Raw genomic sequence first — 22,073 nt, 5'->3', positions numbered from 1 at the left:
AAAAAAAAAAAAGATAACTCTGATAGCACTGTGGGTTATGTTTTCAAAAATTCCGAGTAAAGGCATGAGGCAGGGGATCTGAACTAAGATTCATAAACAATAGGAATGGAGAATAGGGGATACATATGAGAAATATTAAGTAGGCAGAACAGGTAGGATTTGGTTGCTGATTAGAAGTGGGATTGGTGAAAACGTAGTCAGTAGCACCCAGTTTTCTGGTTGGGGTGTTGGGGTAAACGGAGAGGCCATTTACTGTGTAAAAAATAGAGGAAGTGGCTGTGCTTTGCCACAGTTGAGAAGGTGGATTAGTTTGGATTTGGAAGTGATCCCAGTGAAGATGTTGAGTGGGCAGTTGGGAAGCACATCGTGCTGGAGCTTAATGAAGGTGTCCCGGCCAAAGGTGGAGATTTGGAAGTCATCAGCACATAGGTGAGAGTAGGCCCAGTGAAGTAGACAAGCTCTGCTTCAGGAAGGTATGTTAGAAGCCAGGTCTGACACTTGTCAGCTGCTTTGCCATCCATCAGTGACCCATTCTTCCTCCGTTTTGTTTCCTATCCCACCCCTAGTACCTAGTGCCATAACACCACCTAAGACTGTCTGGAACTACCTTTGTCATTTGTGTTTACTTTCACATAGATTACAGGATCATGCAAGTTAGTGTGCATCCTTCCACTAATATGAAAACCCTAAAGGTATTAGAACTTGTTATTAATTGCTTCCCTGACCAGTGTGTTAGCTTCTTGAGAGTAGAGATACCTTATCTTTTTATTACCTTTATGTCTGTCATACTATTTTCCATATAGACACTCTTAGTGGGCTTAAATTACTTGAACACAATATTGAGAAAATAATTTTATATTTGATCTATTTAAAGGATGCGCAAAAGAAGTCTTATGAAGAGAAATATGAAACATTCATGGATATTTGTAAGAATTTTCAACCAGTGTTCCGTTATTTCTGCATGGAAAAATTCTTGGACCCAGCTGTTTGGTTTGAGAAACGATTGGCCTATACTCGCAGTGTGGCTACTTCTTCTATTGGTAATCTTACACATTTTAGTAAATTCACACTTCCCACATTCTTAATTGCAGGGGATGATGTTATTGATAGTGGTTGTTAACTAAATTGTTTTCATCTTTAGATCATTGAGTTTTTTGTTCATCCTGATTTTTTTTTAAATCATTAATTCATTTCATCAAGTATATACCAGAGAGTGGAAAGGAGGGGGAGAAGGGACACACACACACACATATACACACACACACACACACATTGATCAGTTGCCTCCAGCATGTGGGATCAAATCCGCAACCCAGGTATGCTCTCTTGACCGGGAATCGAACCCACGACCCTTCGATGCATAAGCGACATTCCAGCCACTGAGCCATGCCAACCAGGGCTCATCCTGATTTTTTTTAAATTAAATTTTTTTTTTTTAAATTTCAAAGAGGAAGGAAGAGGGAGAGAGAGATGAAAACATCAATGATGAGAGAGACTCATTGATTGGCTGTCTCCTGCATGCCCCGCCGACTGGGGATCAAGCCCGCAATCTAGGCATGTGCCCCGATCCCCTGGTTCATAGGTTGACCCTCAACCACTGAGCCATTCTGGCTGGGCTCATCCCGATTCTTAGCTTCTAGTTGTAGCTCTTCTTAGCTTTTGCAGGAGAGAATTCTCCTGCCCCAAGGTAGAGAAACAATCTGGTTATTCTTTTTTGTTTAATAGTGAATATGGTTTTTTTTCTCTTCCTGAGTTCACTGTGTTATTTTCTGAGATTTCCTTTGGAAAATAATAAAATGCATGATAACTGCATGTAAGTTATTTCCTTTAATTATTAGTGTTCTTTGTGCAGAACCTCTGTAATACCATATTATCACCCAGTGATTGATTCTGTTTAATAAGATTTTCTTTTTAGAATAGAAATAACGATATCTATTTAAATATTCAGTGTCCAATGTGTACTTTGACTTTGTTTTGCTTTTTTCATTTGTAAGAGATTGGGAAGGCTAGATAGGGCAATTAACAAAATCATAGAGTGTGCAGGCTAACAAGAGCATCAGAGATCTTTTATCTTTTAATCCACTGGCTTTTAACTTAAGACCACTGCCTCCATCACTTTGGGACCATTCCCCAAGAAGGCAGGGCATGTATGTTTTTAAAAAATTGTAGATAATTATGAAATTCTCTTCTTTTCTACATTGAGGATCGTTCATCTGATTCAACTAATTTAGGTTATAAACAAGAAAGTAGGCCCTGTTAATGACAGAGCGAGCCATCCTGACTCCCTATGTGGTGTCTTTTCTGTAACAACCTAGTGTTTTTTTTTAGGTTAAAGGTATTTTAAGTCATGTCATAATCTGTCTTACAAATAGAAATTAGTTGGTTTTATTTTTGGTATATACCTGATTAAATGAATTAATGATTAATTTGTGTTAAATATAACCAAGCAGAAGAAAGTTTCACTGAAGAATGAAGAATTTTCTCATGAATTACTCAATAAATATGTGAATGCATATGCACTTGGTCCTGGTAAATAATGGTCTCAACTTTAACCACACCAATGTCAAAGTACTAATATTTTTAAATATGTGCTGTATTTGTAAAGGGGAAACTTTTTAGCAAGTTATCTAGGGTTTTAAAATGCAGTATAAATGAAAATAGCTGGTGAGATTTGACTTCAGTTCAAAATGGCCAGCTATGAACATGTTTTCCTTTAAGTAGGCTAAAAAGTCCAAGCTACTTAAAATTATGTAATCAATGATAATAGTTGAAATTATGACTAAATATGTTATTAGAAATTGATGATATCAGTGATTTCAGGTTTGTTTTTTTTCCCCAGTTGGTTACATACTTGGACTTGGTGATAGACATGTACAGAATATCTTGATAAATGAGCAATCAGCAGAACTTGTACATATAGATTTAGGTAAGTCATAAAAGATACGTATTTTTATTTTGTTTAATAACTAGTCATCAAGAAATGTTGTTTTCCTACCAAAGAAGATGTATATGTTATAGGAATGGGGTGACAGTCAGTGTGCCAGAGTAGAGCCTGCATGTAATCGAGTAGCATGAGAGATAGATTGCTACGAGGCTGTAAAAAGCCAAGCTAAGAAGTTTCAACTTTAATCCGTTAAATAATGGGAAGTAAATGATGATATATTTAAGCAAGATGTGATTACATTTGATTATTGGAAAGGTAATTTGGGAGCAGTATTTATTGGCTGCGGGAAGGCAGGTTAGTTGGTGTTATAGTAGTGTAGACAAGAGAGGTTGAAGATTTGGACGACATTTGTGAAGTCCAGAGCATTGGATTTTGGGGACTTTTTTGCAGTAACCTGCACCAGTGATCTTAGATGTGGGAACTGTGGGAGGGGGGCTCCAGGGGAACTGAAGTTTCTAGTAAGGAGCAGAGCAGGTTTTGTAAAGAATAAGGAAGCAGTAAGTTTAGTTTTGCAATTTCCAGATGGAGTAGGCAGTTTACTATATAGGAGAACAAAGAAGTTGAGCATAGTGACGTGGAACTTTCAGCAAACAGGTTTCAGGCGAAGTGAGTGGACTGGAGGAGGTTCTGAACCCATGCATCAGCCGTGATAAAGAAGACCAAGGATGGGGTGTGAGGAATGCTGGTGTTGAAAAGGCTGAGTCAGAAGAAAAACAGGAAAAACCAATAAGTCATGGAAACTAGGAGGGGGGCATATCTGGAGGAAACACTTTTATGAAGGAAGAAGTGCTCCGTAGTGGCCGATACAGAAAGGTCAAATAAGATGAATGCAGTAAAAAGGGCCTTTGTATTTAACAATCAGTGTTAGAGGCCTAGGAAGTAACTTTTGGATAGAATGGTTGAAGTGAGACTGTAAAAAGGCAAGGATCGAATGAAAGTTAAAGATGTATAGACTAAGAATGTGGAATTGTCCCGCAAGAAGTTTAGAAGGGGAGGGGAGGGTGGGAGAAATTTGCCACAGAGATGATGTAGAGACACATATTCACTCCTTTTTTTTGGTTAGTTTTGACTGTTTTTTGTTTGCTTTGTTTAATATGAGAGAGGCATGTTAGATGTTGATAAAATACAGGAAAGATAAAATTAAAACAGCAAGGGAAATTATAAAGTGCATGCGCAATAGAATTGGCTTTCCATTGGAGGCATGTGAGCTTTTCTGCTCAGAGGAGGAAAGGATGAGTGCTAATAGGAAAGTCAGAAGCTAGAGGGAAAGAGAATTTTAGGAATATTGTATTTGCTCTTCTGTTATTTCTGAGAAATAGAAGGCATGTTTACTTGCTAATAATCAGAGGGATGGTAATCAACCTTAAAAGAACAATAAAATTCTAAAACAAGTACCAAGAAAATGAGACCAAGAGTTGTAGAAAGGGAGAAGTAAAAAGACATGCAAAGCAGTTTAAGGGTCACTTTCCTAAGGTGAGAATCCTAAATTTGTAGTGAAGCCAATAGTGTCTCCATATGACTTCTTCCACCAATCCTGAACATCCCTGGAGTTGAAGTTTTAGTTAGAAATGGTAGGTGTGGTGGGGCAAGGAGACTTGAGGTACTAGTGAGAGTAATCAACTTTGTAGTCTATACTCTGGGTTGAGTAGGGAAGGAAGCGAGGCTAATAGACTAGAAATCTCAATGAGTTTGAAGACTATTATTAAATAAGTGTATAGAAGAAGAGGTCTTGATTAGAATGTAGAATTTAAGAATTCTAAGAAGGTACAGTTTTAAGAAATTAGAAATTCTACAATGTAATCCACATAGATGGTTTTCTAAGAGAGAATAAAATTTAATTCCATTAGAAAGAGATCAAAGATATTATAAATATAAATTTATATATATATATGTATATATATATATACTCTGCATTTTAAATTCTACCTGTAACTACTTCATTTTTAAAACCATCCTTGAATCTATATTTCCCTAATTATGTTAAGAAGTAGTAAATGTTTCTTTAACAGTGGTGGAGATGAGGAAGCTGGGCTGAGCAGAAATGGAGTGAACTACTGTGTGTTGTAGTACTGAGAGGATATAGGTGACAGAGTATTTGGTGCCTCTACAAAGTTCACGTGCCATTTGGGAGGAAAGTCAATTAGCTATGGAACCTCCTAACCTCACTGTGTTTTTCTCTTAGGGGTTGCTTTTGAACAGGGTAAAATCCTTCCTACTCCTGAAACAGTGCCTTTTAGACTCACCAGAGATATTGTGGATGGGATGGGCATTACAGGTGTTGAAGGTGTCTTCAGAAGGTAAGTGATGTAAGATAGGGCAGATGATTTTAGGTGTCAAAGTTATTTGGGTTGTTGATTTTTATAGATTATAGAATTCATTGCTAGAATTACATGCCCGTGCTTTGCCAGCACTAAGGAAGAGACCCTGGCTGAGAATAGCAATTGTTTCCCCTTCTTTCAGGTCACCTGGGACCTCACCCAATATATCAGACGTACTGTCCTTCCTAACCTCTGGAAGCTGCCCACCTTTATCTTCAATGCCTCTGTTTGACTAACTTTCCTTTTAATGTTCGGAACTCCTCTCAGGTGCTCATCGGTGGGCATATAATCGGTCCCAAAGGAGCTTATGAGCCAGTTCCAGTGCCTGCTAAAAGAAATGTGCAGTTCCCTATATTTTACCTGCATAGGTCTATGTACTCAATTTTTAATGGGACAGATTCTAATAATGACCACAGTAATTAATGACTGAAAGAAATATTTCATAGTATTGTATTATTCTTATATTCACACATATATATTTTTTTATTAAAGTATAATTGACATACAATACTTTATTAGTTTCAGGTGTACAATGTAAGAGTTCGACATTTATATATATACCTTACTATGTGATCACCATGATAAATCTAAAATTTATCGCCATATAAAATGATTATGATATTGTTGACTATATTCCCTGTGCTGTATATTACATCCCTATGACTTGTTTATTTTATTTTATTTTTTACTTGTTTATATTATAACTGGAAGTTTGTACCTCTCAATCCCTTTCACCTTTTTATTCATTCCCCCCACCTCCTCCCTTCTGACAGCTATCAGTCTCTGTTCTCTGTTCCTATGAGTCTGTCTCTGATTTGTTTTGTTGATTTTGTTTTTTTAGATTCCACACATAAGTGAAATCATAGGATATTTGTCTTTCTTTGTCTGACTTATTTTACCCTCTAGATCTACGTAACAGCTTTGTCGCTGTTGCTTCTGGAGACACATCTAAAAGTATATTACTGGGGTTGATGTTAAAGAGTTTACTGCCTATGTTTTCTTCTAGGAGATTTGTGGTTTTAGGTCTTATATTTAAGTTTTTAAAATCCACTTTGAGTTTATTTTTATGTATGATATAAAAGAGTGATCCAGTTGTATTTTTTTTGCATTGTTGCAAATGGTAAGATTTCATTCTTTTTTTATTGCTGAGTAATATTCCATTGTGTGTATATATAACATCCTCTTTATCCATTCATCTATTGATGGACACCTAGTTGCTTCCATAGCTTGGCTGTTGTAAATGCTGCAGTGAACATAGGGGGTGCATATATATTTTCGAATTAGTGTTTTTATTTCAATAAGTACACAGAAGTGGAATAGCTGAGTTGTATAGCAGTGCTATTTTTAATTTTTTTAGGCACCTCCGTACTGTTTTCCACAGTGGCTGCACCAATTTACAATCCCACCAACAGTGCACAGGGTTGCCTTTTTTCAACATCCTTGTCAACACTTGTTTGTTGACATTTGATAATAGCCATTCTGACAGGTGTGAGGTGATATCTCGTGTGGTTTTGACTTGCATTTCCCTGATGATTAGTGATGTTGAGCATCTTTTCATATGTTTGTTGGCTCTCTGTACAGGGTAGGGCTAAAGTAGTTTTAGAGTTATGAGTATGCAAAACACAGATTTAATTCTTTGTATTATCATATATTAATTTCCAGTGGGACAAAGATAGATTTATGAAAAACAATTTATTTCTGTATTATTTATTAACTATTGTATTAGTTTCCATACAAACAACTGTAAACCTACTTTTGTTCTGCTGTGTATGCCCTTGGAGAAATGTCTGTTCAGGTACTCTGCCCATTTTTTAATTGGATTGTTTGTTTTCTGATTTGTGAGTTGATTTCATCATATATTTTGGATATTAACCTCTTATCTGGTATATCATTAGGTTGTCTTTTTGTTTTGTTGATGATTTTCTTTGCTGTGCAGAAGCTTTTTAGTTTCATAATGCTTTTGTTGCTGCTGCCTGGAGAGACATCTCCAAAAAAATATTGCTAAGATTCATATCAAAGGTTTTACTGACTATGTTTTATTCTAGTAGTTTTATGGCTTTTAAAGACTTATACTTAAGTCTTTAATCCATTTTGAGTTTACTTTTGTATATGGTACAAGAAAATTGTCCAGTTTTATATTTTTGCATGTATCTGTTTAGTTTTCCCAACACCATTTATTGAAAAAGTTGTCTTTTCCCCAATGTGTATTCTTGCCTCCTTTGCCGTGGATTAAGTGACCATATAAGTGTGGGTTTCTTTCTGGGTTCTCTATTCTGTTCCATTTAGATATATATTTGTATTAATTTTAGAAACATCTATTGAAAGCCCACTCTGCCAAGTTCTATGCTCTTTGAGATATTAATTTGGAAATTATTAAAAAGAATAATCTCAGCATACTACACATGAAGATAGAAGATAGATAGATAGATAGATAGATAGATAGATAGATAGATAGATAGATAGATGGATTTGAAAACATTGGTGTATAACAAAACCCATATTTACAATGTGCTTGTAGATGCTGTGAGAAAACCATGGAGGTGATGAGAAACTCTAAGGAAACACTGTTAACCATTGTGGAGGTAAAGTATATTTAAGGAAGTCTTTATTTCTCTACCTGTCGGGCTGTTAGCAAGTCACTGATTTGAGGATGATGCCTCATTTCCATGTGGTGGAGTGATGTGGGCTGCAGGAGGGGAGGGGCTTGCACACATGGGTGAATAGTGGTTTAGAATGGCTCCAGTTCCCTCCAGTTTCTTACCGTGTTACAGCCTAATAGTCATCTCTAGTCTTTATTACATAAATCAGCACTTTTATATCTTAGACTTCTCGTTTTGTATTGTTTTCAGAATGGATTCCATTGCAGGATTAAGAGAAATCATTAGTTATCTCCCACGCCGAGGTTCAGAACCATTTAGTCTGGCAGATGGAGGTCAGAGTCAGCATTGGTGGTGGAGGGGCATGGCTGCCAGTGCAAACTGGCTTGCAGCCGGTGTTCCCTGCTGTCCAACCTTGGGGCATGCACACTGCACCAGGCTCACTGCCTCATGCTAAACAGGGCAGGAAGGGGAGGAAGTCGAGCACATTTCCAGTGCTCATGACCTTAGCTTTCCCCGGCGAGAACTGGGCAACTAAGGCAGGCGTTCACCACTCTGGTCGAGTATCTGCAGCAGAGACGAGGAGTCTTTCCTCCTCAGGGAAGCATGGGACGTGGAGCTTGGGCATGCCTCCCTCACATCCTTTAGCTTTTTGTTCCGTTAACCTGGTGGTGCTGGCCCTGGCTGGACTTCAGTATCCCCTGTACTGCTTTTACAGAATATTGATGCTGACCAAATTCGAACATTTGTATTTTTTAAAAACTCTATGCAGCCAGGGTTGAGAATTAGTCCAATTCACCAGCACTCACCTTTGAGCCTGTGGTCAACAAGGGTGGGTGTATCCTGTGTAGAGTGAAATTAACAGTCTGTTAGGGAGGTCCTGTGTCCACCTTATGAACCACGGAGATCTGTGGAATGCTGGTGGCAATACAGATTTATGCTACCAAGGGGATCCCAGTAGTATGTTGATAATTTAAATAAAAGGCTGTACCCAAGGCTGAATAAAGATGCATTCTCTTTTTTTTGTTTCTTTTTTTTTCTTTCTTTCTTTCTTTCTTTCTTTCTTTCTTTCTTTCTTTCTTTCTTTCTTTCTTTCTTTCCTTCTCTTCTTTCTTTTTTTAAATATGTTTTTATTGATTTCAGAGAGGAAGGGAGAGGGAGAAAGAGATAGAAACATCAGTGATGAGAGAGAATCATGGATTGGCTGCCTCCTGCACACCCCCTACTGGGGACGGAGCCCACAACCCGGGCATGTGCCCTGACCAGGAATCAAACTGGGACCTTCTGGTTCATAGATCGATGCTCAACCACGGAGCCACACCAGCCGGACTCCATGTGTATCTTAAGATGTCAACCACAACACTAGACCTAGGAGCTTTCAATAAATTATACCTTTTTTTTCTCCCCTCAAAGTTGGAACTGAGAGAAAAAGCCTTAGAATAGGATAGAGTTCAAAATGTCAGGTTATTACTGATAAAACTGTTGGAGAACATGGCCTGCAAGTGAGATCCAAATAGACTTGTTAGTGCTGTCCACCTCCCATGACTAACCTGTCCCACCTGAGGGAGAACGGGGCTTGCAGAGTACATGCCCTTAACCAGGACAGGAGAGAGAAGGAAAGGAAGTGACTGGTGCTTATCCCTTCTAATAGGTTAGTTTCACCCAGTAAGGAAACATGGGTCAAGGTGTACCCCCACCAGGGAGGAAGAGTGACTCCAGAACGGGATAAGAAGCCCGGAGCATTATGCTCATGTGGTTTCCTCCGTAAGGAAACAAGAAGCCTGTGCAATAAGTTTGTCCCTCCTGCACTCGACTGCCGTATGACTGGCCGCTGTTATGTTTATAATACTGGTTATGCTGTTTATAGCGATACCATCAAAATGCACATTGATCTTCTGATACGTCTGTTCTCTCTGTCTAGGTCCTCCTGTACGATCCTCTCTTTGACTGGACCATGAATCCTCTGAAAGCTTTGTATTTACAGCAGAGGCTGGAAGATGAAACTGAGCTTCACCCCACGCCCAATGCTGATGACCGAGAGTGCAAACGAAACCTCAGGTGAGCGTATTTTAGGAAAGAGCTATAGTCAGTTGTTCAGATCTTCCTATTCCCCAGGCCCTTTGAACTGTTCCACCTCATTAACACGTTTGTGTTTTTGTCATTAGTGAAATTGACCAGAGTTTCAACAAAGTAGCTGAGCGTGTCTTGATGAGACTACAAGAGAAACTAAAAGGAGTGGAGGAAGGAACTGTGCTCAGTGTGGATGGACAAGTGAATTTGCTCATACAACAGGCCATGGACCCCAAAAACCTCAGCCGACTTTTCCCAGGATGGAAAGCTTGGGTGTGATTTTTGGCATATGAAATACCCTTGAATTCAACCTTCAGAGGTTATATGTTGGCCTTTATTTTTGACCCACCTCCATACTTTGAATATATGGTAGTAATATTAGCTAAGCAAACTACTTACTGTGTTGTTTAAAAAGTGTTTCATACTCGCTTCAATCACCTAAAGTTGCTTTGAGGTCTCAAGGGACATCTCTACTTGCACACTTTAGAAATAATTATCATTCACGCTCTACTTCTAGGCTAAACATTTATTTTTTTTCTCCTCAAATTCATGCCTGTATCATTTCCGGTAGAGTCACTGACTTATTTTTGCTTTAGCTGAAAATGGAAGCAGAGGAATGCCAGAATATCACTGACAGTTTCTCCTGCCTTCTATATTAGAACCACTGGTTTTAATTAACATTTGTTTCCCAGATATTACATATGAATGAAAATTATTTTATATTAACATATAAAAGGAAGAAAAAAATTCAAAATTGTAACCATCTATATATCAGGGTAAAAACAACCTTAAAAATAAGAAACAATGTTGGAAACAGCAGCATTTAATAGGTTTGGGTTTTTAGTAGCAAGATCACTCAATGTTACTGAATAAAAAAAGTTGTATGGAGAAAAAACTTCAAGTATGATTACTATTATAAAAAGATGTATATTGAACCTACTCATTCTATCCTCTTTACCTTTTAAGCCCATCTGTGTTTTCCATTACTTTATCTTTCTGTGATGCCTTCATCTCTGTCTTCTAGTTCATGAATTATCTTGTCAGCTATCTGTATAATCTCCTTTTAAAATTATTCATTGGGTTTCTTCTTTCAAAACTTGCTTTTAATTTCTAGCTGTGTATCATTCTTCAGATCTGCCTGTTGTTTCATGATGTCCTTTTAAAAAAACTTTTCAGTTCCTTTTGTGTCACTAATCACTTTAATTAAACATCCCTGTTTTATAGGCTAATAGCTCTATTAAATCAAGTTCCTCTTGTTTGTGTGTGTTGGTCCTTATATATATTTGTAGACTGTTTACCCGTGTATTTTGTAAGTTTGAAAAGTGAGCTTATTTTCAGCAAGGCTTTCTCTGGGGGGATCTTGCGTGGCCTGCGTTAAGAATAATTCCTTCGAGATAAATTGTGTGTCTTATGTCATATTCCCAGGGCTGTTACTGACTAAGAACCACTGGATGTTAATTTCTTGGCTTCGGAGATTCCAGACCTCAGAGTGTAAATACTGAGGAGACACCCAGGCCAAGACTGACCCTTCCTCAGTGTCCTCCTGTGCTGGTGGGCAGAATGTTTCCTGGCCTCCCTTCCCCCGAGGCTGCCCTCCTCATGTGTCCCAACTTCATGTTGGGCTGCAAGGGAGGTGTGTTTTATTCCTACCCACTGCCTTCTGCAAGTCCAAGGTTTCACCATTTCCCTTATAGACAGATGTTAAAGCAGAAACCCATAGGTTAGTGGGGTTGGCAGTGGAAACCACGTAGAGAAGCTACTAGAAAAGCTAATAAATTGAGACTAAACAGTTTGTCCAGATCAAGGAGATCATAGCCACCCCACCATTCTCTGTGCTAGTCATACCACCCCAAAGTATCTCCCTCATCAGTAGGTACGTAATTCCATGGTTATTATAGCATACACTTAAAATATGTACACTTAGAAATGCTAAGAATTTGAAATGGTCTAAAGCAAATAAATGCAAAACGAAAAAACTTTGAACTTACTAAAGATTTAAGTAAGCTGGTCTTTAAAAATATGGAATGCTAGTGTATTGGCTTGAAATATAGAGATATAATGCCATTTCACATTTTAATTGCACCTTAATGAAATTATATATTTTATATAGATTTATTTTAGGACTATTGAATGTATTTCTTTACTGTTACTGTTTCTGAATAAATAATTCTAAAAATGTGTGCTAAGACTTATGTTATTCACATCTTTGAGTGTTCTGTGTGCCAGGCATGGTGCCGGGTCCTAGGGAAGCAGCTGTGAGCAAAGAGGGCACAGCCACCCTTATAGAGCTCAGTCTGGGCCAGGCAGTCAACAAAGGGTGTGAACTGGGGAGCCTGCTGCACAGAACCAGCCAGGTAGGCGCATCTCAGTCTAAACAGTCTGGGAGGACTTCTTTTTTTTTTTTTTAATATATTTTTATTGATTTTTTACAGAGAGGAAGGGAGAGGGATAGAGAAAGAAACACCGACCGATGAGAGAGAAACATCGACCAGCTGCCTCCTGCACACCTCCCACTGGGGATGTGCCCGCAACCAAGGTATACACCCTTGACAGGAATCGAACCTGGGACCTTTCAGTCCGCAGGCCGACGCTCTATCCACCAAGCCAAACCGGTTTTGGCTGGGAGTACTTCTTAATTACCCCATGACGAAAGGCAAATGAATGTTCTTTGGGCCTAGAGCAGTGGTTGGCAAACTGCGGCTCGCAAGCCACATGCGGCTCTTTGGCCCCTTAAGTGTGGCTCTTCCACAAAATACCACGTGTAATTGAAACTTCGTGGCCCATGTGCAGAAGTTGGTATTTTGTGGAAGAGCCACACTCAAGGGGCCAAAGAACCGCATGTGGCTCGCTAGCCGCAGTTTGCTGACCACTGGCCTAGAGAATAATCTAATTGACATTTCTAAAGTCTAAAAGATGGGTACTAGAATATGACAAATATGAAGATCCTGGTATCTTAAATGTGAAGTTAGTATACCACATGTTTATTTTCCTTTTTTTAATTGAATTTATTGGGGTGATATCCTATATAATAAAAGCTTAATATGCAAATAAACCAAACCGTGGAACGACCAGTCGCTATGACATGCACTGACCACCAAGGGGCAGAAACTCAATGCAGGAGCTGTTGCCAGCCAAGGCGGGTGCCAGAGGGGTCCCCCCGATCGCCCTACTGGTCGCCCCACTGAGGGAGGTGACCAGCAGTGCCAGCAGGGGGCAGGGCTGGCTGTCGAGCAGGCGGCAGCGGGGTGTGGGGCCGGTGAGTGGGCGGCACCAGGCCAGCCAAGGTGGGTGCCACCTAAGTCCCCCCCTCCTCCCCCCGATCACTCCACCAGTCGCCCCACAGATCGGCCCTGATCGCCAGCCAGGCCTAGGGACCCTACCCGGGCACGAAATTCATGCACCGGACCTCTAGTTGATTAATAAAACCAGGTGTACAGCTCTTTAACACATCATCTGCATAGTGCATTGTGCACTCACCACCCAAAGTCAAGACTCTTTCTGCCACCATTTACCTCTCCTCTCCCCTCTTCCACCTTTCCCTACCCCTCTTTCCCTCTGGCAATCACCAGACTATTGTCTGTGTCTACTTTTTTTCTTAACCCTGTCACATTTTTCACGCAGACCCCCAACCCTTCTTCCCTCTAACAGTTGTCAGTGTTCTCTGTGTCTGAGTCTGTTTCTATTTTGTTAGTTTATTTTGTTCATCAGATTCCACATAAAAGTGAAATCATATGGTACTGTCTTCCTCTAACTGGCTTATTTCACTTAGCATAATACTCTTTAGATCCATCCATACTGTCACAAAAGGTAAGAGTCCCCTTTTAAAATTATATATATATTTTATTGATTTCAGAGAGGAAGGGAAAGAGAAACATCAATGATGAGATAGAATCATTGATCAGCTGCCTCCTGCAAGCCCCACACTGGGGATCAAGCCCACAACCCGGGCATGTACCCTGACCGGGAATCAAACCATGACCTCCTGGTTCATAGGTTGATGCTCAACCACTGAGCCACACCAGCTGGGCAAGAGTCCCTTCTTTTTTATGGTTGAGTAGTATTCCATTGTGTAAATGTACTGCAGGTTTTTTTTATCCACTCATCTACCGATGGACACTAGGGTTGCTTCCAAACCTTGGCTATTGTAAATAATGCTGCAATGAACATATGTTCTTTCAAAGTAGTGTTTCAGGTTTCTTTGAATATATTCCCAGAGTGGAATTGTTGGGTAATAAGGCAGTTCCATTTTTAGTTTTTTGAGGAAACTCCATACTGTTTTCCACAGTAGCTGCCCCAATCTTCATTGCCACCAACAGTACACGAGGGTCCCCTTTTCTCTGCATCCTCGCCAGCACTTGTTGATTTATTGATGGTGTCCATTCTAACGCATGAAGTGATATATCATTGTGGTTTTAATTTGTATTTCTCTGATGATTAGTGATGTTGAGCAGCTGTTCATATGTCTTTTGGCCATCTGTATGTCCTCTTTAGAGAAGTGGCAAATACGTTCTCCTATTCCATGGGTTGTCTTCATTTTGTTGATGGTTTTCCTTGCTGTGCAAAAGCTTTTTAGTTTGATGTAGTTTCATTTGTGTATTTTTTTTCTTTTGTTTCCCTTGCCTGAGATATATCAGAAAAAATACTGCTATGAGAAATATCTGAGACTTTACTGCCTATGTTTTCTTCTAGGAGTTTTATGGTTTTCTGACTTACATTTAAGTCTTTAATCCATTTTGAGTTTATTTTTGTGTATGGTTTAAGGAGGTGATCTAGTTCCATTTTTTTGCATGTACCTGTCTAATTTTTTCAACACCATTTATTAAATAGACTGTCTTTACCCCCTTGTATGTTTCTGCCTCCTTTGTCAAATATTAATTGGCCATAAAGGCATGCATGGGTTTATTTCTGGGCTCTCTATTCTGTTCCATTGATTTATATGTCTGTTTTTATGTATCATGTTTTTTTTTTTATTACTATGGCCTTTTATAGTTTGATATCAGGTAGCATGATACCTCCAGCTTTGTTTTTTCTCACAACTGCTGTGGCTATTTTGATTCTCTTGTGGTTCCATATAAATTTTTGGAATGTTCTAGTTCTATAATATTGAATCTATAGATTGCTTTGGGTAGTATGTACATTTTAATGATGTTAATGCTTCCTATCCATGAACACAACATATGCTTCCACTTGTATCTCCTTCAGTTTCTTTCTTCAGTGTCTTATTTCTTTTACTACAGGTCTTTTGCAACCTTGGTTAAAGTTATTCCTAGGTATTATTTTATGCAATTGTAAATTGGACTGTTTTCTTTGTTTCCTGTTCTGAGAGTTCATTATTGGTGTATAAAATGCCACTGATTACTGAATATTAATTTTGTATCCTGCTACTTTACTGAATTCATTTATCAGTTCTAGTAGTTTTGGGTGAGATTTTTAGCGTTTGCTATGTACAGTATCAAGTCATCTATATATATAAAAGCCTAAGCTATCATTACAACTGAACGACTGGTCGACCAGTCGCTATGATGCACACTGACCACCAGGGAGCAGACGCTCAACGCAGGAGCTGCCCTCTGGTGGTCAGTGCGCTCCCACAGCCAACCTCCCACGGCCAGCCCACCTCCTGCGGTCCCTCCCCCCAGGCCGGCCGGCCCTAGGCGAGATGGCCCCAATGGGCCTCAGTCACCAGCCAGACTAAGGGGCCCTACCCATGCACAAATTCATGCACTGGGACTCTAGTTTATGAATAATAATAATAGTTTTACTTCCTCCTTTCCAATTTGGATGCCTTTTGTTTTTTCTTCTTGTCTGATCACTGTGGCTAAGACTTCCAGTACTATGTTGAATAAGAGTGGTGAAAGCGGACATCCCTGACTTGTTCCTGACCCTAAGGAAAATGCTTTCAGTTTTTGACCACTTAGTGTGATGTTGGCTGTGAGTTTGTCATACATGGCCTTTATTATATTGAAGTAAGTTCCTTCTGTTCCCACTTTGCTGAGAGTTTTTATCAGTAATGGGTACTGGATTTTATCAGATGCTTTTTCTGCATCTATTGATACGATCATATTATTTTTATGCTTCATTTTGTTTATTTGGTGTATCACATTTGATTTATGAATATTGTACCAACCTTGCATCCCCGTAATAAATCCCACTTGGTCATGGTGTATGATCTTTTTAATGTAGTCCTGGGTTCAGTTTGCTAATATTTTGTTGAGGACATGTTTATTTTATTTATTTTTAATATTTTTAAATCTTCACTTGAGGATACATTCTTATTGATATTTACAGGAAGAGGAAGGGAGAGGGGGAGAGAGAAACATCCATGTGAAAGAGACACATTAATTGGTTGCCTCCCGTACGTACCCCGACCAAGGATCGACCTTTCAGGGGGCGATGCTCCAACCAACTGAGCCACTCCAGCCAGGCAAGGACATGTTTATTTTTTTAATTAAAAAAACAACAGCATAGCCAGTTTGCTCAGTGGTTAGCATTGGCCCACGGATTGAAGGGTCTCAGATTCGATTCGGGTCAAGGGCATGTACCTTGGTTGCAGGCTCAGTCCCTGGCCCTGATCTGGGTGCATGTGGGAGACAACCAGTTGATTGATGTGTCTCACATCGATGTTTCTCTCTCTGTCTCTGCCTCTCCCTTCCACTCTCTCTAAAAATCAATGGAAAAATATTCTCGGGTGAGGATTAACAAAACAAAAAACAACAATCACTCCTCTTCAGAGTTTCAGGCTCTTTTGTCTTGTTTCTGAAAAAAATGAATTTTGCATAAATATATACAGTAGAGTCAAAGTTTTCACAAAGATTAGATTCAGAATTTGGTGAGTAAGGTGTAAATCTCATAATGAAAATAATTCCCTAAAAAAATCCCTTCCTTTACCTATAAAGTAAGCATGCATAATTTTTGAATGTACAGCAATATGTACAATTGTTCACTTTCTACACTAGTGTACAGTGTATGATTCTAAGGAAGTGGTTTTGCCCCCCACCTACCCCAGTCCACCCCCACAGAGGATATTTGGCAATGTCTGAAGATAATTTTTTTGTCACTGACATGGTGAGAACATGAAACATTGACTTATAGTGTTGAAGATTAAGGTCAGTATTTCCAAACCAGGACAGAAACATATGGGAGAGGAATGGCCATGATTTTGCTATGCTATGAATGTGTTTTCATAGCTGGTTTGCTACTAATACGTGAATCACTATTTTTTATAATTGTAAAATACACATAACATAAAATTTACCATCTTAACCATTTTCTTATGTGCATAGTTCAGTAGTATTAAGTACATTCATCTTTTGTACAACCAATCTCCAGCAGTCTTTTCACATTGCAATACTATAGTTCTAAACCCATTCCACAACTTCCCATATTCCCCTCCACCCAGCCCTTAGCAACCACCATTCTATTTTCTGTCTATGAATTTGACTACTCTAGCTACCTCCTATAAGTGGAATCATAAAGTATTTGTTTCTTGTGACTGGCTTATTTAACTGGCATAAGGTCCTTAAGGCTCATCCATGTTGTTGTATGTCAGAGTTTCCTTTCTTTTTAAGGCTGAATAATCCATCATCTGTATACTAGAGGCCCGGTGCACGGATTTGTGCACTGGTGGGGGGCGTGGCCTGTGGGGATTGGCTTGCTGTGGGAGCACAGCTCATCCCAGTCAGCCTAGAGGCTGTGGACCCATCCTCTGAGCGGCTGCTGAATAAGGAAATTAGTCTGAGCTGATATTTCAGGGTAATGTCTTGGGTAACGGCGTGTTCTGTGTCCTGGAGGAACCTGGCGGAAAGCTTTGCACCCCAAAGCCTCTTGATGAATGTCCTTGATGTGTGATGCCAGGTCAGTGACACCATCAGGGATGTTCAGGGCAGCCATGCTCCAGGATCCTCAGCCATCAGGACAGCCTCCCCGGGGGGTCCACAGTCACGTCCCCTCTTGCCATCCCTCTTGCCATCCGCCTATGCTCTTTCTAGAACACACCTTAGAGGGCCTGCATCAGCTGGTGGGGTCAGGCCAGAGTCTGGATTGTCTCAGGTATTTGATAGGTGCAGAGACTCGGCCTCACCCTGGGCCTACTAGTGGCTGCTCCCACTGCGGGTCAGCCGAGCGGTGCTCCCACTGTGGGAGCACACTGACCACCAGGGGGCAGCTCCTGCATTGAGCATCTGCCCCCTGGTGGTCAGTGCGCGTCATAGTGACTGGTCGTTTCGCCGTTCAGTCGCTGGGCTTTTATATGTATAGATACCACATTTTGTTTAATCATTTATATGCTGATGCACATGAGTTGCTTCACCCTTTTGACTATTTTGAATAATGCTGCTGTGAACTTGGCTATACAAACATCTCTTTAGGACCTTGCCTTTACTTCTTTGGGGTATATACCCAGAGTGGAATTGCTGGATCATAGGATAGTTCTATTTTTAAGTTTTTTTGAGGACCACCATACTGTTTTTCATTGCAGCTACACCATATTACATTCCCACTAACACCACACAAGAACTCAAGTTTTTCCAGATCCTTGCCAATACCTGTTATTGTTTTTATAGTAGTCCTTCTAATGGGTGTGGGTGAGTCATTCTTGCAAACAAAAGGATTGTATACTTTATATTAGCTCTGATCAGTGGTATTGCAAGAAATGAGTTTCAGAAGCAATACATGTTCTTCAGTTGACACTTTTGAAACCTGATTCTGTGTAATGTTGTTAACCTTGCTAGTAGATCTTAATATTTGGTTGATATATTGTCTCCTAGTGTTTCCTGGTGTTTGAATATTCACTGTAGAATTAAAATTCTTTATTAATACTATTAGAATTAATATTTATTTCTTAAACAATGTTTTTAAAATATCCATGATTATAAGAGCTGGAAGTATTTTAAGAAAGAAAAGGGTAATCAGCTGGCAGATTTGTGTTAAGTTACTGCAGTGTAAAACACCATGAACAGGTGGATTTCATGAGCCTCTCAAACAAATTCAAGGCATGAAAAGGACAAAAAAATATTTAATCCTGATGTGTCAATGGCTTCTATTTCTAAGGAGGATATAATCCTAATCCAAATGTTGCACAAATTTACTGATATTAGAAGAGCCCATTTTATGAGATCAGGATTATCCTTATATCAAAAATTACAAAAAAGAAAACAAAAGACCAGTAGGCCTTCATGAACATAGTTGCAAAAGTTCTTAGAAATATTAGTGAATCAAGTCCATCAATATATAAAGACCAAATGGCAGTCCTGACCTGTGCGGTTCAGTGGTTAGAGTTGGCCTGGGGATGGGAGGGTCATGGTTTCAATTCCAGTCAAGGACACCTATCTGGGGTACAGATTTGTTCCCCAGCCATTGTCAGGGTGCATGTGGGAGGCAACCAATCCATGTGTCTCTCTTACATCAACGTTTCTCTCTCTTTCCTCTCTCTCTCTCTTTCTCTCTCTCTCTCTCTCTCTTTCTCTCTCTCCCTCCCTCCGTCCCTCCCTCACTTCCATTCTTTCTGGGGAAAAAAAAATCAATGGAAGAAAATATCCGTGGGTGAGGATTAAAAAAAAAAAAGAAAGACCAAATGGCATCATTCCAGGAATAGCAGGTTGGCTTCATATCTGAAAATCAATTGATGTAATAAACCGAAGGCAAGAATGCTACTCTTACCAGGTCTATTTAACATTGTACTAAGGCAAAAAAAAAGATATAATAATAATAATAATAATAATAACTATTTAACATTGTACTAAGGCAAAAAAAAAAGATATAATAATAATAATAATAATAATAATAATAAAGGGAATAAAAAGACAGTTTGTAAAGGGAGTACAGTTATAATCATTTGCAGATGATGTCTCCTATGTAGAAAATTCTAAAGAGTCTATTTTTTTTTTTAAGTCTAGAACCAGCCCTGCCTGAGTGGCTCAGTTTTTTGAGCATTGTCCTGTGCACTAAAAAGTTGCTGGTTCAATCCCCAGTGGAGGCATGTATCAATGTTTCTCTCTCACATTGATGCTTTCTCTCCCTCTCCCTCCCTGTCTCTAAAATCTAAAATCAATAAAAAACACATTTTTAATTAAAAAGTTAGAACCAGTGAGTTTAACAAGGTAATTATGATAAAGGTTAATATACAAAATACCAATAATATTTCTATATACTAGTGTTAAAGTGTCCTGACTAGGCCCAAGATGGAGTTGCTTATGCTAAACCCCATGTCAGCAAACGAAACCTTAACTAAATTCCTGTGCTCAGCTCTCCCAGAAAACATAGTTCTGTGCCAACCAATGAGCACTTGCCTGCTTAGCACAAGTTACCTAACCCTGCTCCAAGCTTTCCTTTGCTCCGTATAAGGAAAGTACCCCTGTGTAACAATTAACAATGCCCAGTGTAACTTTCTTGTTCCTGCTCACTTTGGTCTATGAAACTCTCTTTGTACAACCCTTGGAAACTCTTTCCTGTTTTCTAGACTTAATGCTTTCCAATTTATGAATTGTTAAATAAAAGTCAACTAGATCAGGAAATTAAGTGTCTGAAATTTTCTTTATCACCAGCAATGAACAGTTTAAAACTGAAATGTAAAAACAATAGCATAAAAAAATAGTTTGGCATAATTTCTTTCCCCAATCCTCACCCAAGGATAGATATGCTCTACTGATTGGGAGAGAGAGAGAGAGAGAGAGAGAAGCCACACACATTGATGTATGAGAGAAAAATCATTTGGCTGCCTCCTGTACACACACTTTGATGGGGGATCGAACCTGTAACCTAGGCATGTGCCCTGATTGGGAATCAAATCAGTAACTCTTTGGTGCTGGGACAATGCTCTAACCAGCTGAGCCACACTGGCCAGGGCGTTTGGCATAATTTTTATAAAAGATATGAAACCTATACATTAAAATTTACAAAACATTACTGAGAAACCAAGGGCCTAAATATACAGGGAGATGTACCATATTCATGGATTAATATGCTCTTTTAAGATGGCATCTCTCTCCTAAATTGATATATAGAATCAGTGCAATCCAATCAAATTTCATCAGGCTTTTTTTTTCTTTTAGAACTTGACAATCTGATTGTACAATTTTTATGTGAATGCAAAGGAATTAGAATAGCCAAAACAGTTTTGAAAAGAAAAAAAAAACAACAACACAAAAAACAAGCCCTAGCTGGTTTGGCTCAGTGGATAGAGTGTCAGCCTGCGGACCAAAGGGTCCTGGGTTTGATTCCAGTCAAGGGCATGTACCCTGGTTGCAGGCTCCTCCCTGGCCCAGGCCCTGGTCCGGGCACGTGCAGGAGGCAACCAATCGATGTGTTTCTCTTACATTGATGTTTCTCTCTGTCTTTCCCTCTCTCTTCCATTCTCCCTAAAAATCAATGGGAAAAAAAATATATCCTCAAGTGAGGATTAACAAAAAGAAGAAAAAAACAAGTTTGGTCAACTTAAGCTAAATTCATAATAACAAAAATGGTATTGCCATAAAGACAAGATAAAAAGATCAATGGAACAGGATAAAGAATCCAGAAATAGACTCGCATATATGCCATTTTCAGCTAGGGCTCCAAGGTAGCATAATAGGGAAAAGATAGTCTTCCTAAAAATTAGTGCATATCCATATGCAAGGAAATGAATTTCAAACCTTCCCTCCCACTATACTAAAGGGTGTCCCAAAATTCACGCAAGAAGTAATTTTGATAGAAAACAACACAGGTTTATAATTAAAAATTGTAAATTTTTTATTGATTCATAAAGGATACAGTATAGGGTTATGTATAGAATAGCATATCGGGTAAATGGCCTCCACAGCTTTGCTGGCACATATGCACTCTTTTGTTTAAATTTTCCATGCCCGTTTTGCATAAATGTGGCTGAATTTTGTTGATACAGTGCTCAATTTCCCCCTTCAAGGCGTGGGTGATTGTGGGCTTGTTGGCATAAACCTTAGACTTCAAAAAACCCCAAAGAAAAAAGTCCAACGGCGTTAAATCGCATGATCTGGGCGGCCAATTCTGATCACCAAAACGGGAAATTACATGACCAGGAAATGACTCATGCAGTAATTGAATTGTTTCTCGGGCTGTATGGCATGTGGCACCATCTTGTTGAAACCACATGTCGTCCACATCCGTATCTTGCAGTTTAGGCAAAGAAAACTG

The 22,073-nt window shown here is 39.2% G+C and overlaps 1 protein-coding gene across 1 annotated transcript in view; it reads left to right on the top strand.

Moving 5' to 3' along the window:
* Positions 1 to 12,109, top strand: part of ATM (ATM serine/threonine kinase) — a 128,643-nt gene extending 116,534 nt beyond the window's left edge. Inside the window, exons 57-62 of the mRNA XM_014532886.1 lie at positions 875 to 1,040; positions 2,840 to 2,926; positions 5,127 to 5,241; positions 7,781 to 7,844; positions 9,781 to 9,917; positions 10,025 to 12,109. Of these exons, the coding sequence (XP_014388372.1) occupies positions 875 to 1,040; positions 2,840 to 2,926; positions 5,127 to 5,241; positions 7,781 to 7,844; positions 9,781 to 9,917; positions 10,025 to 10,208 (753 nt within the window). The 3' untranslated portion in view covers positions 10,209 to 12,109. The remainder of the gene's footprint in view (positions 1 to 874; positions 1,041 to 2,839; positions 2,927 to 5,126; positions 5,242 to 7,780; positions 7,845 to 9,780; positions 9,918 to 10,024) is intronic.
* Positions 12,110 to 22,073: the final 9,964 nt, after the last annotated feature.

This window comes from Myotis brandtii, unplaced genomic scaffold, assembly GCF_000412655.1.
Source record: "Myotis brandtii unplaced genomic scaffold, ASM41265v1 scaffold920, whole genome shotgun sequence".
NCBI classification, from domain to species: Eukaryota; Metazoa; Chordata; class Mammalia; order Chiroptera; family Vespertilionidae; genus Myotis; species Myotis brandtii.
This window is presented reverse-complemented; position numbering and strand designations above follow the sequence as displayed.